Here is a 19,566-nt window from a genome sequence, read left to right as displayed (position 1 = left end):
CACAGTTCAAGTCCCACTCACTCCCCATTGTATGCCCAATAGCTAACACTGTGCCTAGAAAAAGGACACAAATATTTGTTGAATGATAAAAAGTAGGGCTTCTTGTCCAAAGAAGAAAAGACATCTCTCAGGCCAAACACCATAGCAATTGACTTTCCCTGTAAAACTAGAGAAATGTTAAAAGGATTCAATTAAGTACAAAATGGAACACTTCAGAGCTACTGGTATAAAAACCCTCCTGTGTCCCACAGCAGTTGGACCAGGAATAAAGATACCTTATGACCGCTCTTCTTTCAGGTGACGGAGCAAATGACGTAAGCATGATTCAAGCTGCTGACATTGGGATTGGAATATCTGGACAGGAAGGCATGCAGGTACTGTTCCCGTTAACTGTTCTTGTTTCTTCCTTGCTCTCCTTGGTCACTGTTGGAGAGTTAGGGCATCCTTCGCAGTCGGGTGACCTTCCCCCTGAGAATTTTGCAGAATTATCATTTGAAAGTCAGGAGGCATCTGTGTCATAAGCCTCCATCACCCGCTCCCTCCTGCCCAGTCCTTCAGAACACAAAGGAGATCAAAGGATGCTTGGCTTTTTACAAACAGCTGGTGATACTTATGTTCTAAAGCCAAATAGTGCCCAACCACTCAGGGAAGCATTACCGCCAAAACCTAATTTTTTCCTTAAGTCCATCTGCCTGCATGCACGGGCCCCAAGATATGCACCAGCAGGAGTTTGCAGTATAGGAAGTGTAATACTGAATTGGCCGGGGACAGGGAGCTAATGTGAAAGCCGGACTCCCGAAAAGCATAGAGGTTACAGACTGTACAGGGAAACATCACAAGACACCGTGGTTCAGGGGTCCAGCTGGGAGCGGATTGTCAGAGGTGAAGCAAGGGTGATGAATCCATTCTTCAGGTCTTGAGGACAGCTCTGAGGTCTTTTCCGGTCCCTCTGTCCTGTCTCATGGGAAAGGAGTTAAGGGGTCCTTCCACCTTAGGGCTCAGGAACTGAAACATAAATAGGTCAAGATGTTATCATTAGTCTGCCATGTTAGTCAGGTCTGGGGTACTGTCTTCTGCTGCCTTGGGGGTTGCTGAATCTCTGGAGGAGAGGCTAGGGGAGAGGGAGAGGTTTCTAGAGTAAGAATTTAAAGTTCAATTTAATCAGTCATAAGGACGCCCAGTTTCAGAAGCGTAAGCCTTCCTCTGACTGCATGCTTCCTCCCTAGATTCATGCCAGGAATTATAACTAACCTTGTCCAAACCTCACAGTCTTAAGAGTTCTAGGAACTGTGTCTTGTTCTGAGTGACCCCAAGGGCAGAAGACACATGCCATCGGAGCGTGGAGCGAATGGCCTGCCTCAGGAGGTGGCCAGGGGTTTGAGGATTATTTGCCTGGAAGCCCCTACTCTCTGGGTTACCATCAAACCCCTAGCATGGTGCCCGAAACACACTGGGCCATAATAAACGCTTGTTGAACAAATAGAAGGAGATAAAAGGCCAAACTAGACCCCTGGCCCCTTCTGCCCTGCCCGTTTTGGATTCTAGTGAGAAAGAGCCACCCAAGGGCACCACATGAGGGCAAAAGGCCTTTCAGACTCTACTAGCTATGGACCTAGAGCAAAGGCCTGCCCTCGGGGAGCCTCTTGGTGCACGGGCAGCAATGATGGACGCGCTGTCTCTGTTCTGCCCTTGTAGGCAGTCATGTCCAGCGACTTCGCCATCTCCCGCTTCAGACACCTCAAGAAGCTGCTGCTGGTGCATGGCCACTGGTGCTACTCCCGGCTGGCCAGGATGGTGGTGTACTACTTCTACAAGAACGTGGTGAGTGGCCCGCGGCAACCTCCTACCTGAGCCTGGGGAGTCTTTGCTGGGGAGCAGCTGTCCCCACATTAGACAAAGCATCTCAGCAGGAGGGGAGGAGTCAGGCTCACCTGGATTTTGAATCCTGATACAGTCCCTTACCAGCTCTGTGACCTTGGGCAAGACAATGCACTTCTCTGGGCCTCGGTTTTGTCTGTGACAATATGGGTTAAAGCATCTGGTACCTGGGAGGTAGCATGAGTAGTTACAAACATGGACTCTGGAGTCAGACATAATTGGCTCAAATCTAGGCTCCTGTATTTGGCAATGGCCCTAAACCTTAGTTTTTCCATCTGTAAAATGGGGCTGATAAAAGTACCTTTCTCATATATTTGCTCAGAAGATTAAATGAGAGCTTGTGTATAAAATGATTGGCATGTAGTAATTACCCGGTAGAGTTAGCCATTATTTTTCATCATTGTTGCTGCTGCTGTTACTCTCAGACAGGCTCCATAAAAGAGATTTATTTTCTGACTGCAAGGAAGAGAAGGATCTGAAGAACAACTAGTGTGGCTTTTCTCTTAGATTTCCTCCCCAGATAGAGCCACTCTAGTGCAAGAGCCAAGGTAAAGGTTTAAGATGAAGTCCGTGACTTCCACCCGACCCAAATGTCACTTCCCAACAGGGGGTTCACAAGGTCAAGGCACTAAATAAAATATCTATCGGAAAAAATGTTTAGACTAGGGAGGTCATCTGAGTTTCAGTCTTGCCTGATCCAGCATGCTGTGTGAATGTGGAAGAGTCACTTAACCTCTCTGAGCCTTGGTTTCCTCATCAATAACAGGAAGACTATCACCCTCTCCGTCCCTAGGAGCCTTATCAAGCAGCTTTAGTGTCAGAGCTCTGGAACGCACGTAGCGCTTTACAAATACAAGAATTTGTTTCTCCTAAAAAATATGTTCATTTCTGTCTTGTTGATAAAGGTCCAAAGCAGGCACACACCAGCTGAGGTATTAAAACTGTCGGAGGCCCTTGTTTGAAAAGCCCTAGATGAACAAGGGGTATAGGGAGAAAGCAAGGGCCTGAGTTTTTCACTATCTAGTTCAAGGACCTTTGACTAATCCCCAAGAGTGTCCAAATAGATTCCACTCCTGTTTGCATAAGGGAAGAGGGAGGACTGGGACCAGAAGAGGATGGAAGAGAATAACATTAGCCAAGTGGCTGCCTCAAAATTGCATTTTCCCCCTCTTGCTCCATCCCCCAGTCCTGTTTGTGAGCGCCCTCACAGTTACCCTTGCTCAGGAGTGAGCATTTTTGTGCAGAATTCAATATATCAACAGAATGGCAAAAAAAATGTTAATTTGATAAGCTGGATGGTACTATTTCAGCAAGTTTATGCAAAGTCACAAGTTGACTTGAACCCACTTTGTGCATGAAAGACTGTTTAGTTAGAATTCAGCATACCTCTGTTTAATTTTTTTCCCTCTTGGCCTCTAAGGGAATAGTTCTTCTGAATGAGCCCAATCCCTTCTCTGCATAAATTTGTGAAATAGAAAAGGCAACCTTGCCAGCCAGCCATGCTTTCAAAACTTAAATGATATTTATTTCCAGCCCGATGCCTCGCTCACAAACCGAGATACTGACGCGCATTATCTCCCTTTGCAATTAGAGGGTGGAGAACTATGAGTTCCACATCCGAAACCAATTTCAGAGGGGATTAAAGCCCGGCCTGCTCTGCAATGCGAACAATGAATTAATTACCTCACCCTGGCTTCTGGGAGGAAAGGCAGGCGCCCAATCTGGCGACGCCATCACCAGGTTCAACGCACCCCCTCCAAGGTGCCAAGACTCCCGACAGAGGAAGTGGAGAAAAGCAAGGTCCTCCCAGGGCCTCAGAGGAAGAAAACCCTCTTTAATGTTAAAACTCCAGCATAAGTGTTAGGAGAAAAGAATAACTAAGATAAGCAAATGATTATTCAAATCATTATCGAATACCTACTGTGTGGGGAACAACATCTGTCTCTATGCCCAGTGCCTGATATAGATGCCTACAGTCTAAATCAGGGCTCAGCAAACTTAACTCTGCAAAGGGCCATGTAATAAATATTTTCAGCTTTGTGGACCATCTAGCCTCTGTCACAACTGCTCGACTCCTCTGTGGTCCCATGAAAGCAGTTATAGACACTGTGCAAATGAATTGAGGTGGCTGTGTCCCGGCATTTGTGGTTGGATTGGCTTGTCATCTCCTGGTCTCAGTAATCATTGCTTCTCGAGATATCGTTTGGGGACCAGCAGCATTAGCATTACCTAGACACTTGTAGAAATGCAGATCCTCGAGGTCCACCCCAGGCCTGCTAACTCAATCTGCATTTTTAATACAATCCCAATATGATTCCTACGAACCTTAAAGATGGATAAGAACTAGTATAGGGGAAAGAAAGTTAATTTTAAAAATATCTGCCTGGAGGAAGGTCCGGGTGCTATGGGCATATCTGTAGGAGACAAGGAAGCCAAGGCTCAGAGAGGTTTAGTGACTCTCCCACATTCACACAGCCTGCTGGAGTCGGGCAAGATCAAAACCCAGATGACCCCCTACTCTAAACATGTTTGTCACTAGATATTTTATTTAGTGTCCTGACCTCTGTGAACTCCCTGTTGAGAGTGATATGTAGGGTCAGGTGGAAACCAGGAAGAATAACCCAAAAGTGGACTGAGAAGTCTTGAGGGTGGTTGATGAGAAAGAATTTTGAAAACTCGCATGCTGGTTGTAGCACTTTCTAGCTCTGAACTTGGGCAAGGGGTAACCGATTATCTTAGAGCCTCTGATTCTTCATCTATAGAGTGGGGCTAGGAATATTATTAACATCCTATATAATAAAGAGGTAATATGCAAATTGACCATTACTCCAACACACAAGATGGCCACCACAAGATGGCCAGCAGGGGAGGACAGTTAGGGGGGACCCAGGCCTGCAGGAGAGGACAGTTGGGGGCAACCGGGCAGGCAGGCAGGTGAGCTGTTGGGAGCCAGAAGTCCCAGATTGTGAGAGCGATGTCCCAGATTGGAGAGGGTGCAGGCTGGGCTGAGGAACACACACCCACCCCCAGGCACGAATTTCGTGCACTGGGCCTCTAGTATTAATATAATAATGCATAAATATGATAGAATTATATTAGCAATAATATTAATCTTGCCAAGTTGTTGGGACAAATTATAATGTATATCACATCTAATAATGTACAATGTACTCATATGCTATGTCACACAAATAGAAGGTCAAATAACAATTAATGGTATTACTAATAGTATTAACGTGTCTATAGTATTAACATGTTTATATTATTATAATAATAATACATAGCCAGGCTCTTCAAAATAACCCTGGCATGGCAGTTAGGGAATGAGAATTCCAACCTGCTGAGTGATTTCTCACAATACCCTTTGCTCCTCGGGGCCTCAGCCACACACAGCAGAGAAGGTCCAGTCCTAACTCCAGGGCTAACTGCTTACTTACATGACCTTGCTCAGGTCACCAAACCACGTCACAACCTGGATCACTATTCTCAAGCAGTAAGAGCCCAGCCCAGGTGGGAGGACTGGAGTGAGAGAGCTTCAGAAAGCAGAAAGCAACAGTTAAGCAGATTTCCTCTTTCACCCTTCTCAGCTGTGTGACCATTAGCACAGTGTGAGAGAGGAACCTTCTCATGAAATCCTCTTCCTGCCAGGCTTCCTGCCCACAGTCCAGTCTTTCCATCATGCCTGCCTCAGGGCCATCCCTTTCTCTTTCCACCCTACTACTACTAACTGCTGCCTCTCAGGCCAGGTACCATAGTCTAGGGCAGGGGTGGGCAAACTTTTTGACTCGAGGGCCACAATGGGTTCTTAAACTGGACCGGAGGGCCGGAACAAAAGCATGGATGGAGTGTTTGTGTGAACTAATACAAATTCAAAGTAAACATCATTACATAAAAGGGTACGGTCTTTATTTTTTTAGTTTTATTCTTTTCAAACGGGCAGTAGTTTGCCCACGGCTGGTCTAGGTACTACTACTACCCCCATCTGAAAGGTTGCAAGGTCATGCTCAGAAAGGTTGAGCAACTTGCCCAAGGTCACACAGCTAGTAAGTGACAGAACTAGGGATTCAAAACCCTCTCTGCCTCCAAAACCTGTGTTCTTAACCATCAAACTACACTTACCTAACAAGGTCCTGAAGCCATTACTGTAGTTAGCAGGAGTAGTAGTTAGCAGCAGTAGGTAGTGATAATAGGGTCAGGAGCCCCTGCTCTAAGGATTTGAGTATCTCCAGTCCTTACCCAACCCACGTTGTCCACCTGCAGTGCTACGTCAACCTGCTCTTCTGGTACCAGTTCTTCTGTGGTTTCTCGGGCTCCACCATGATCGACTACTGGCAGATGATCTTCTTCAATCTCTTCTTCACCTCACTGCCTCCTCTCGTCTTCGGGATCCTCGATAAAGACATCTCTGCGGAGACACTCCTGGCGCTGCCCGAGCTGTACAGGAGCGGCCAGGACTCCGAGGTAAGGGGCTCGGCTTCTCCCTGGAGGTGTCAGGGCATGACCACGGGGCTGGGGGTCAGGAGCCCCGCAGTCAGTCACCACTCTGCCCCTCACCTCCCATGTGGCCAAGCATTTGCTGTGAGGATGACTTGACGAACCAGACCAGTGAGTATGTTTCTTTTAGATATTTCTTAGTTATATCACCCATTATGGGACTGCCTGAGTTGAAGAGGGAGAGGACATGCAGAAAGCTCCCCCTGAGCCAGCCCCCCTCTCCAGGCCTTCCACAGAACCCCTGGGAGTAAAAAACAGTTAACTCATCCACGGGTGAGGCGAGGGCTTCCACCACAGGTCAGGAAAGGTGAAAGTACAACTCCAGGTGGCCTAGAACTTGCTGGTATGAAGTAGACTAAAGAAGGCCTGGGGCGCCATCAGAATGGTTTCTTAAAGGACACAGAGCGGCCACAGTGGCACCTGACTGATTTGGAGAAGTCAGACAGGTGGTCAGGAGGCGGGATGCAGGAGGAGCTCTGGGAAAAGGATCCTTGGCACCTGGGAGGGAGGAGCGCACAGCCAGGTGGGTGCCTGAGGGCTGGTGATACATTGTGGACAGCCAGCGAAGAGGCAAGTGCAATCCTAACCCGAAGGCAGGAGAGCACAGCAGCCCCGCACTGCAGGCGAGGGAGACATGCAATGGCGCAGGTGCATCCTAGGCCCTCCACCAGCCCCCTCCCCACAGGCACGCTTGGCGGGATGATGTATTCCATAGGTACCTATCATTCAGAGTTAATGTTGCAAAAGCATGGACTCTAATATATATATACTAGTAATATATGTATTTACCAAAAATATATACCCTTTGGCTGCCATTATTAATTCCAATGGGTTAAATCTGAAAAGAAAGAAATATCAATTGAGCTATCAGCTGTTAAAAGAATGTATACATGTTTTGGGATACCCTGTACAGGTATATACAATCAACATAGGGGTACATATTTCTTTTCAAATTAATGTTTTGTTTTCTTCAAATCATATCCAGAAGTGGAATTTCTAGATCACGTGGCAGTTCCATTTTTAATGTTGTGAGGAACCTCCATACTCTTTCCCACAGTGGCCGCACCAATGTGCATTCCCAACAACAGTGTCTGGGGGCTCCCTTTTCTCCACGTGCTCACCACAGCTCGTTGTTTGTGGGTTCACTGATGAGAGCCATTCTGGTGGTGGTAACTGCTCGTGTATTCTTTCTTGGCAGTGCTATAACCTGATGACTTTCTGGGTTTCCATGATGGATGCTTTCTACCAGAGCCTCATCTGTTTCTTTATCCCTTACCTGGTAAGTCATATCAATCATTCCATTCTAACCATACAAATCACAGGGTGACACTGGTCCTGTTTATAGGAAATCCTAGACTAGTAATGTCTTTCTAGACACTTCAGAGCAGAGGCTCAAAACAGGTAGCCTGCAACTACCTCCAACCTAGTGTGTTTGACAAGTCAGAAAGCTTTGCCCAAACATGTTACTTTCTGCCAGGTTTTGGAAAACTGAAAGCTATCATTACATGGGATCATTTTTCCCTCATGGCAGAAGTCCAAAATTGACTCATAGCCCTGCTTAGATGGGGCCCATATTCTCGTTTGCCATAGTCCCCACCACTCCCTTTTGTCTTATCCCAGGCCTTCTTTACTCATTTACTGTTTCTTATTTGAGCACTAAACGTATCTGTATTTACAACCCTTCATTTAGATTTGTGCTTCAAGCATTCAGGCAGCAAGTTCTGATAATGAAGAATACTACATTACCTGAAATAAAAGCAGGAATGCATACAGCAAGGATACCAGCCCCACCTCAATCTGGTTCCTCAGTGGAGAGTGAGAATTTAGATAGTGAAGGGTATCTATTTCTCCTGGACAGGGAACCATAATGTGGGTTAACTGCTATCAGGTATGGTAGTGTCTACACAGCCTCGGGGCTCATATCCTTTTGCAGTTATCAACACGAGGGTCGATAAAGCAGGCATTTTATGCTTTCTTTTCATTTCCTAGCTTACAATACCCTCCCTGGTCAGACCTCCGCTAGTCTTTCCTGCTGAATCATTTGCTCCTATTTTGAGCTCAACACACCCACCATCTAGAACTATTTGACGTTCCACAGCCCACCACATCCACCCTCAGTTCTGGCCCTTGGCTGGACTGCCTTCCCTCCCCTCTTCTCAAGAGATTAACTCCTCCTTACGATCTCAGCTGAAGGCAGGGAAGGGGATATATGTAATACTTCCAACAATAAAGAATTATTTAAAAAAAAAAAAAAAGCCAAGGCCTTGAGTCCACAGGCACATCTGAGGGTACCTATTTGTTCCTCCTCTGCAGACCTACAAGGACTCTGACATCGATGTCTTCACCTTTGGGACACCCATCAACACCATCTCCCTCGCCACAATCCTCTTGCACCAGGCAATGGAAATGAAGACCTGGGTAAGTGCTTGTTTGGCTTAAAATTTGTGTTCCTGACTATTGACCACATTCAGATTTCTGAGTTGTACTTTATGTCACTGACCTACTCGATTAACACATATTGAGCTTTTACCTGTGTCTGTCCTGTGCAAGGATGAAAGAGGTGTAGAAGAACAAAATTCCTGGCCTCAACTTGCTTATCATCTAGCCAGGATGATAAAACTAACATATATAAAACAATGAAACAATTAGTTGCAAAAAAAGATATTAATAAAAGAAATTGAGGGGTGTTTTTAGAGACAAGGAGAACCATGCTGTTAAGGGGATATGCTCCCCATTTAATTTCAGGATAAAAGATTAGAAAACTGCCTCTACGTAACTACATTTCAAGCCCAAATATCACACTTTAGTATCTAAAAGGGCACTGCCAGCTTTTTCATTAAGTTCTTCTTAAAATTATATGCCTATCTACAGGTACCTATCTACATGATTTTTTAATGTAGTATCTCATTTAACTTCCCAGAGTCCTTTGTGTTCAGTAGGTTTTGTTTTGAGACTTAACTGACTTAGCGTACATATATCACAAAGTGATGGATAAATACATGTATGTGTTAAGTGTTTTTTTTAATCTTTTTTTATCTTTTTTAAATCTTTATTTAATCAAAATAAATCCAAATATATTAGTATTCAATTTACCTATTAAAAGCAAAATTTATCAGACTGGATTTTTTTTTATCCTGAAAAATATAAGGAGAAATGGACAAGTTCACAATGCTACTATGAGATTTTGATATAATTCCATCATAAAGAGACTAGATCATTAGGGGGGAAAAATGGGATATAGAAGCATTGAATTATCACACTTGACCTAATATATAAAATCATGCTCCAAACATGCATCTATTTAAACACACAGACCATTTATCAAAAATTTAAAAGACCAAATTCTGAATCACAAAGGAATTTGAGAGAAACAGTATCATAAGCAATAAAAAATAGCCAAACTCAACATGCTTGGAAATTATACTTGTTACTAAATGACTATAAAAATATATACAAATTTGTGAGAGTACCTAAAGTTTTATTATTTAAAACAAAGGTAAAAATAAAGGAAACAATAGAATCAATAAAACCAAAATTGAGCTCCCGAAAATGTAATGAAAACTAATCTCTGGCAAAACCCATCTAGGAGAAGACACAAAAAGACCACAGAAATGATACTCAGAATAAAAGGGGCTGTAATTGTAGATATGATCAGTTTTTAAACATATTTTTAAATGTAAAATTTACCAAAACATAGTCAAAATCATTCAGCAAACCTGAATTTATAATCCTGTGATCAAACTTATATGGGGCAGATAATCTCTACCTTATACCAATTATTTCACAGATTAGAAAAAAATTGGCATTTTTTCATGGCTAGCTTAGTCCTGACACCAAAATCAGCATGGACAGATTGAGGAAAGAAAATTATAGACCAGTCTCACTAAATGAACATAGATGTAAAAATTCTAAATAAATTCCTGGCAAAGCAACTCAGCAGTATCTTAGAAGCAATAAAGGCCAACCAAGGAACTTTCATATCCTCTTAGTAGATCATAAACTGATACCAGCACTCTGGAGAGCAATCTGAAAATAGCCAGGAGTTAATGTTCATATACTATGACACGGTTCTACTTCTAAGTGTGCGCCCTGGAAATAATCTTGCATCTGTGTATACAGAGACGTGTATAAGAATTACACCATTGTTGTTAATAGCAAAAAAAAAAAAAAAAAAAAAAGCAAAGAGCCTAAATGTTCATCAACTGGAAAATATGCCAAATTGTGGCATATTTATACTATAGAACAGTTAAAATGAATAAACTAGAGCTGTATCTATCAATGTAGTAAAACTCCAAAGCATAGTGTGTAGTTTTAAAAGTTACAGAAGGATATCCATACATGATAAAGTAATAGAGCAACCATAAACATGGCTGCACAAACATGTATGAATAAAATACGCATTGGAATGATGAACACTGAATTTATGTTCAAGATTAAACAAAGCATTTACAGGGGATATATGGATGCTTTGATTATATCTGTAAGCTGTAACCTTTCAAAAAAAATCTGAGACAAATATTACATAAGGTTAAAATTGATAAAGCTGGACATTGATAAAGGACCTGTCATAGGAAACTAACACAGCTGCCTCGGACAGATTTGCAGCCCAGGCTCGTATCACCTGGTGAGCCAAACTCGAGAGAAAAGTATCTCAAACTAAGTCTCAAATTGTCCCTACTAACTTTTCCAGGGCAATAAGCACCACGTATTCAAAAATAACCAAGCTCTCAAGGAAACAAGAACTCATTAGTGAGGATTAAAAAAAAAAAGTCAGAAACCAATATTTCAGGAGATGGTATTATCGGATATAAATTATAGAAAAGCTATGTTTACTATATTTAAATAAATAAAGACTAAGCTTTAAAAATATCTACAGATTGGTAAACTATATAAAGCAACCCAGCAGACTGGAAAATAGACCTAATAAAACATTTAGAAATTAAAAAAAATACAACAAATGCAATTTATTTTCATGGCTGGCTTAACAGCAAATTAGATACAGCTAAAGGGGAGAATTAGTGGACAAAAGAAATTATCCAGAATATAAAACAGAGTAGGGGAAAAGAAAATTATGGAAGAGGTATTAAATATATAGAAGATAGGGTGGTATCTTAAAAGGTCTAATATCCATTTGGTCAAATTCTTAGTAACTTGAAAATTGTATAGAAGTGATGAAATACATCAATCCAGAGTTTCAAGAAAGTCAGCAAAACCCAAACAAGATAAAAAGAAATTCACACTTATTATATCATAAGGTAACTAAAGACAAAATAAAAATGATAAAAGCAGGCCAGGTTTGAAGTGACAGATTTCCTTCTAAGGAACAACAGGTGAAGAGTTGTTAACTTCTCAGTAGCAAAAAATGGAAGCCAGAAGACGGTGGAATGTTACCTCAGATATGCCAAATGAAAATAACTTCCAATATAGAGAACAACATAGACTGATGAACAGGGACAGATCCAAAGACAGAGAAACAACAATCAGACTATTAATCCCCAGAGGGAAAGTAGGGGACGGAGGGGGGCAAGGGGAAGAGATCAACCAAAGGACTTGTATGCATGCATATAAGCCAAACCAATGGACATGGACAACAGGGGGATGAGAGCATGAGTAGGGTGGTGGGGAGGATGGGGATTTAATGGGGGGGATGAGGACACATTTGTAATACCTTAACTAATAAAGAATTGAAAAAAGAAAAAAGAAAAAGAAAATAACTTCCAACAAGAATGCTATATCCATCAAAAATGAGAATGAAATAAAGACTAAGAGAATAGATCACCAGCTCACTCCCACTAAAGGCTGCACTTAAAGAGGAAAGAAATCCCTCATGGGAGTTCCATGAGAAGGAATTAAGACATAAAAGGTGGGAAACATAACTAAACCTGAATATTGACCATATTACACTATAATGACATGTGTGCTTTAAAAAGATGAGACAGTCCTAGCCGGCTTGGCTCAGTGGATAGAGCATCGGCCTGCAGACTGAAGGGTGGTGGGTTTGATTCCCATCAAGGGCATATGCCGGGGTTGCGGGCTCCATCCCCAGTAGGGGGCGTGCAGGAGGCAACCAATCTGATTCTCTCTCATCATTGATGTTTCTATCTCTCTCCCTCTCCCTTCCTCTCTGAAATCAATAAAAAGATGAGACAGTTAAAATATGCAGTAGCAATAAGATACATTGGAAAAGAGGTTAAAGTAAAGTGCTCTAAAGCCCTTGTATAATTCCGGAAGAGAGAAAGCAGTTCTAAACTTTAGACTGCGGTAAGTTAAGATTGCTTATTATCATTTATTGAGTCATCACTGAAAGAATAGAAATGGAGTACATAACTTTCAAACTAGTAAAGGGTGGCAATAAAGTTATGCAAAATAGTCAATATGTTTAAAAAAAATGATACAAATAGGGAAAGAAAGCAGCACGAGACAGGCAGGACAAAACAAGATTAGACAACATCACTGAACTCTGAAAACAAACTACAGCCACATGTGGAAAAGATGGATTCATCACACAACACATGCTTCTACTTACTAACATTTCAAAAAAACAGTCTGCATAGAGAAACAGAGAAAGGTGGTAAAACATCCTAAGACAGCTTAGAAATTATCACCAAAGTCAAGGCTGAGACAGAAGATTGAGGGGTGCTTGGGGTATGTGTGTTCAAATTTTGTGTTGCATTTTCAAAAAAAAAAGAAGAAGAAGAAGCAGCTTAAAACAAAGTTATACCCTCAACAGTGTTTACTTCTTCCCTTCCACAGACGATCATCCACGGGCTGGTTCTCGTAGGCAGCTTCCTGATGTACTTTGTGGTATCCCTAGTGTACAACGCCACCTGCGTCACCTGCAACAGTCCCACCAACCCCTATGGGGTGATGCAAGTCCAGCTCTCAGACCCCACTTTCTACCTCGTCTGCCTCCTCACACCAGTCGCGGCTCTTCTACCAAGGTTTGAGCACAGGGGCCCTTTCTTCCTAGAACTACCAATCTCCCCTCGATGAGCCGTTTTCATAGCCCGGGGGTCAGTAATTTCACTCCTGGTTGGGATCCTTGAAGCTACAGTCTCAAAGATAGGGTCCTAGGACAGAAAGAACAATGAACTTGGAGAAAAATGCCACAGCAGAGCCAAGTCACCAAAGCGGGCATGGCCTCAGCTGTGACATCTGTAAAATGGGAGTGATAATTCCTGTCCTCCAGCCTTACAAATTTCGAATAAGCACAAGTCTCAGAGGATATATTTCCCACCACAGCCCTTCTGCAGCCCAACCCCTTGAGAGATGGACCCTGGGAGAGACCATGAGGATTGGAATGTGTGTTAAATACTTTTGTCCACAGTTTTGGGGTTAAGCACAGTTGTGATCACTACTGACCAAGGACTGAGCTCCTCTGTTCTGTGTCTTTTGGGGGGTGTAGAAATAGAAATTTCTCAGCCCCGTATTCTTGGTCGTACCCTTGGCTAGAAAACACACTTGGAGCCAAAAGCTACCAGCCTGATGAGAATCCTTGAAAAGAATAAAAGATTGTTGACACATGCTTTGAATAGATGGCGCTGAACAGTACAGCTTGTTAAACAGAAACAACTTAGCAAATATTTACTTGTTAGTTACCATAGCACATAAGTTAAATCTTTTTGCTTATTCTACATTATCATCATAAGGTTGAATTTCTGTTTAATTCTGTTTACTAAGAAAAGCAAAGAGGTTTCTTCTGAGAAAGGATTATTGTAATAGTTCCAAGGACTGTTGGCTTGTAACCTTGAAAAAATTAATGTTTGTTATAGAAATCTACATGATAGAATGTCTGCTACAGAGAACTATTTGTTCACTTAGGTTATAAGCTGTATTTATCATAATGGAGGTAGATTTCACTCACCAACCTTGTGATAATTAGTCCCCTAACCATGACCTCACTAATCTTGGTCTAATTAATTCAACCAGTACAAAAGAACTGTACAGAGTCTCTTAAAGCCAAGAACATGTACATTGTTTTGCAGATAAAAACAAAAGAAGCTAGCATACACAAATCTTAAAACATAATGAGCACTTTAATTAGCACCTTAAATAGAGGATACCAAATTTTGGACACTGTCAGTTTTTCTCCTACTGCATGTCCTTGACATGGTGTAGGTCAAGCCTTGGTCTTAGGTTCTTTTGTCTTCTAACTTTGTAGTCTCTCCGTAGACATAGCAACCACTAGTGTGAAGATAGATATTTTGAACGTATGAATCTCCAAATTCCCAACCCAGACCTCTCTTCTGAATTCCAGATACATCTTTCTAGCTACCTATCCACCACTTCCACTAGGCATCTAAGTTCAAAGAAATTGGGAGACATCTATAATTTAAGTCGTGATCCTCCCTTTATCACCACCACCATCTAAGATACCTGGGTCTCTTCCAGAGTTTCTTCTATCAAATGCTATCCAATTAGGACCAAGGCAGACCCCTGCAAGTTATTCTTGATACCACCCACCACCTCATGCCCACATCTAGCTCATTACCAAGACCTGACAATTCTATATGCTCTATCGTTCTCAAATCCATCTGCTATTTTCATATCTACAGCCACCACCATGGATAGATTATATCCTTTCTTCCCAAATTACTGCAAAAGTATCTTAATAGATTTCACTCTAATCCACTATCACTGTGTCAAAGTGTAATCATGTCATATGCTTATAACCCTACCAGGGCTTCCCAAGGCTTTTACAATAAAGCACAAAAAACAAAACACGGCTCTCCGTCCTTGCCTGCTCTGGCCCTGCCAACCCCTCTGTGTCATTTCCCCTCTTGTCCGCTCTCTACATTTCAGCCATTGTGCATGGATTTGGTTCTCACCTCCTCTGCATGTCTCTTCCTCAAGGAAGGTGTCTCATACCAGATCAGGTGTCCGACACTCTCACTGCTCCTTCTGCTTATAACTCTGTTCAGGTGCCATAGGAAAGCAAGAACCTGTCTATCCTGTTCTCAGGTTAATCTCTCGGGGGAGTGGCCCAGTGTAGAAACTTGTTAAGTATCTGTTGAATAAATGGATGGAGAAGGAAAGTAGCATCTTGGTGGAAAGGTTTAAACTGAGCAAATTCCAGCTTTCAGGCAGGAGGTTGAGTCTTTCCTGAAATAAACATGCCCACCTGTACTGCCTTTCTGGGTGAGATGAGAAAGAATAGGGCAAAATTTACCTGATGCCATGGGCATCTTCAGAAACCCCTGTGCACTGTGAGGCTGCCTAAAGCTTTCAGACACAGTGGAAGGATGGGAGTCTCTGCTTATAAGGCTTTAGAAATAAACATTTTAAAAAGGATTATTTGGAGGAAAGATTCTGGATGTCTACTTTTTAGATAAAAAAAAGAAAATGATACCCAGAGCCCAGTATCACAAGATGGGATATGCTTTCTCCATAGACCACACAGTTGTATTCACCTTCTTATTCTTTCCCCAAATGTGGAATAGAAAAGACTCCAGGCACAGGTAGAGACTTCCAATACCCAGAGTCCAGTACAGGCTACCACGCAGCTTGGCCGGGGAAAGGAACCCTGCGTTAACCATCAGGGAAACCTAGCAACTGCTCAGGTGACCTTGGAAACCCTATCTCATCTCTTGGGGCCTCAGTTTCTTCATCTGGAAAATGGTGCAAATACAGCAATGCTGGGAAATTAGTATGGCCCACAGATTCAAGAGAATATGTATTTAGAAACTACTTAAGTTCCACAAAGGGTTGATATAGCAAAGCAAGTAAATTTGCCTAAATCAGAATAGCCCAGAAGGAGAAAGGGCTGCCCTTTACATGGTAGGTAAGAGAAAACTATAGGGATCCAGAGTGCTTGCTTCTGACCACAGCAAGACCACTGTGTGGCTCTGGACAAGTCACTGCCTCAGTTTCCTCGTGTGTAACATGGGGGAAGCAAAAGTACCAGCCACATGGGCTTGTTGGGAAAGATGAGTTAATAATACTAAAGCATTTAGAAACGTTCTGGTTCATGATAAATGTTAGTTAGTACATATTGTTATTGAACTTCCAAATCCCAGAGGTGCCCAGGCATAGATTTAATAACCACAGCCAGGAGCACAGTGAAAAGGATCTTGCCATGGGTGGGGCGTTGGATTCGAAGGTCCCTTTCAATGCTAAAGTTCAAGACATCAACAAAAATCAGAAAAAAAGATTTATTGTTGTTTCTCCTTCCCCACCAGGTACTTTTTCTTATCTCTACAAGGGACATATGGGGAGTCCCTGATCGCAAAAGCTCAGAAAATTGACAAACTCCCCAAGGACAAAAGAGACCTGAAAATCCAGAGTTGGAGAAGCAGACAAATGCCGGTCCCTGGAGAGGCTCAGCGTACCCACCGTCCAGTGCCACCTGTCCCTGAACAGGACTTCAGAGCCAGCACCCCAAAGAGCTCCCGCCCTTCCAAGCAGAAGTGCACAGAGAACCAGGGGGTGCACGGAGAGAGAAGCAGCAGAGACCACAGGAGGGACAACCCAAGCTCAGCAGACTCCTCAGCTAAACTCTCATCCAAAGATCACCTCCTTCTGGGGCCCAATAGCAGGATGGCGTCCGGGGCCTACCCCAGCAAGCAGACTGATGAATACCAGCGCTCGAGCAGGGGCAGCCATCGCCGATCCCAGAGTTCACTGACCATCTGAGGGGCCTGCAGAAATCTGTACAAACTTGGGGGAGGCCACCCAATCGCCGGCCTAATTAACCCAAGACTCTCCCTCTCCATGGAGGAAAGAATGAGCCAGTCTTACTCTTTTCTCCCCGCCAGGCTTGACTTCCTTAGAGGAAGTACTGGCCCTAAGGGCGTTGACCAAAAAAGGCTGGAAACCACTCAACCTCCAGTTTTCTCCTGCTGCTAGGCAGCATATCTTGCAGAGTTTCATAAAGAGACTATGTTTCTATGGCATCAAGTCCTCAGAGACATTCTTCTGATCCTCTAGGTAAGCACAGCATACAACCCAATACATACGTTTCCAAGATTCCAAGAAATGTATAAACCCAGACAATCCCTCAGGCTGTGGAAGTTTCTGGTCTTGCCACACCATCACTTCACCACATGGGTGCCAGAGTTTAAATTTCAGAAGAGACCCAGACATGTAGGTGCTTCATCTTGATTGTATTGCAGAGATGGCCATGTGGGGGTTAACATCCCTTTCACTCACAAAGAGGAAGGATGCTGTTTGTCTCTAAGTCAAATAAAACTACATCTAAATATTAAAACTAGACTTGAACTCAGTGCCACCGATACTTCAGAGGGTTGTGGGGCCACAGCTGGTGTAAGAGGCAGGAAGAACAGAAGCATTCTAAGAGAAATGGGTATACCAGAAGCCCCATGCTTTAGCTGACAGACCACATGTCCCACAGCCTGGGGAACCTACTTTTTTAAAAAGCTATTTATTTTATTTGTTTTTATATTAAAGGACCCACTCTCATTCAGCTCTCAGAACAGGAAAACTCTAAGATGAATAGATCTTAGCAAACCTGCCCACAGAATAGACCCATATGATGCAAGCAACTCTGAGCCCAAACAATGACATCTTCAAGGGTAGGGCCAATGTTAAATCCTGTTCATTAAGCGTAACCCAGAGAGGAGTGCTGCCTGGAGGATACTGGCACATGCTTCCATTAAAGGGAGAGTGATAGGAAGTCTCACTTCACAGGGAAAAGAAAGTTTACATAGGCTTCTTACCCCTAGAGATAGTAAATACCAAAAATATAAGAGCTCAAAAACACTGTTGAAATAAAAGAATGGATGATAGAATTCTAATAGGCTGTCAGGAGAAGCTATGTTTACTATGGGCAAGGATAGCCTATCCCTAGTCTTTTAAGATAAGTCAGGGAGGGCTACTAAGCCTTATATCTTATTTTCATATATAGGCAGTACCTATATATTAAGCAAAATCCTTATAGGTTAGGAATGAATGCAACAAGTCTGTGAGCCTAGGAGTCATAGCCACCTCATTTGAGTAACTTCAGCAACAAAGCCCCCAAAAGATCTCAAGTTGGCAAATGGCAGACTGAGCTGGTCCTCTGACCACCCTACTGAAAAACCTGAACTGGAGAAGCCATTTGGAGCACCTTCCTGGAGCCAAAATACTAGGTCTCATTCACTGACTCTGCCACATAACGACATGGGCACTGGCCAGCTGGTAGGTATTCAGGGGAATTCTACAAGAGGATTGCTAAAGGAGAAACACAGCAGGCAAAGAAGTAATGACTTTGTCCCAAATGAGAGGACTAAGCCAAAACTCAGATTTCAGGGTCCCTTTCTCTGTATGATTCCTGCCCGGTCCTGAAAGCCAGATGAGAAAGGATGCTTCCGAAAAGAACAAAGGCGTGGGAAGACCACTAGCCTCAGGAGATCTGAGGCATAGATCTTTGTTTTCTAGAACCAGGAACCTTGAAGCAGGATGCCACACCTACAAATTAGGGTAGAACTGCCCTACCTCCCAGGCTTGGCATAGGAACAAGTCGAAGTTACATACATAGGAGGTGAGGGAGAGAAAACCCTTTGAAAGCTGTTAACACCCTCAATAATAACACAGGGATATTTATTTCAGAGCTTAAAGGAAAAGAGGTGATGGAGAAGTTGAGGAAATGTCTGATCTTGACCCCTAAATGCCAAACCATACCCATCACTGTGATGCTGCTCTCTTTCTTGCATGACCAGCCAGCCCAGTTAGCCTGGGATTTTCCCAGTTTTAGCACTGAAAACCCCACATCCTGGGAAACTACTCAGTCCTGGGCCAACTAGTCACCTACTCCTGCCCTTCTTTGTAAACCAAATCAACTGTGACTATCCAACATGCCACCTTAGGGGGAAAGTTATAACAACTATTTCCCTATGACATAATCCTAATGATTGTACTTAATACATTTTTATACTTTTATGACCTTTTACTAATTGGCTGGAAATGTGCTGTCCTTTATTAGCAGAAAAAAAAATAAACACGATTTTTCAGAATTGCTTGCAGTTCTGAGTCCTCTCTCATTCATCCATCCTTCTTTGCATTCACTCACTGTTCATTCATTTATCCACCCATCCATTCACTTATCTACCCAATAAACTTCTATTAAGCCCCTGCTAGATGCCTGTGATGTGCTGGGAGCTGCAAGGAACTCATCCCTGACTTAAAGAAGCTCATAGCCTTGTTGGGCATAGAGTGTCAAAACAGATTTGATCCAATGTAAGAGTGTGACACAAACCA

General features: G+C 42.9%; 1 protein-coding gene across 1 annotated transcript; it reads left to right on the top strand.

Annotated features, from left to right (window-relative positions):
- The first annotated feature begins 301 nt into the window (after positions 1–301).
- On the top strand, positions 302–19,312 carry LOC308518914 (phospholipid-transporting ATPase VB-like). The gene is made up of 7 exons (XM_081090709.1): positions 302–374; positions 1,696–1,821; positions 6,139–6,339; positions 7,571–7,651; positions 8,686–8,790; positions 13,126–13,313; positions 16,551–19,312. Exons 1-7 carry the CDS (start codon positions 321–323, stop codon positions 17,002–17,004), a joined length of 1,209 nt encoding a protein of 402 aa, XP_080946835.1. The 5' UTR covers positions 302–320; the 3' UTR covers positions 17,005–19,312.
- Positions 19,313–19,566: the final 254 nt, after the last annotated feature.

This window comes from Myotis nattereri (genome assembly GCF_964212035.1).
Source record: "Myotis nattereri genome assembly, chromosome: 5".
Taxonomy (NCBI): Eukaryota; Metazoa; Chordata; class Mammalia; order Chiroptera; family Vespertilionidae; genus Myotis; species Myotis nattereri.
Note: the sequence above shows the minus strand (reverse complement) of the source record. Positions and strands in the feature narration are given on the sequence as shown.

Bases quoted from the DNA above. Each gene is read 5' to 3' on its own strand.
- LOC308518914 (XM_081090709.1), top strand. From the start codon at position 321: ATGATTCAAGCTGCTGACATTGGGATTGGAATATCTGGACAGGAAGGC. The intron at 1,822-6,138 runs GTGAGTGGCCCG...GTCCACCTGCAG, and splicing joins ACTACTTCTACAAGAACGTG to TGCTACGTCAACCTGCTCTT. The intron at 13,314-16,550 runs GTTTGAGCACAG...CTTCCCCACCAG, and splicing joins GTCGCGGCTCTTCTACCAAG to GTACTTTTTCTTATCTCTAC.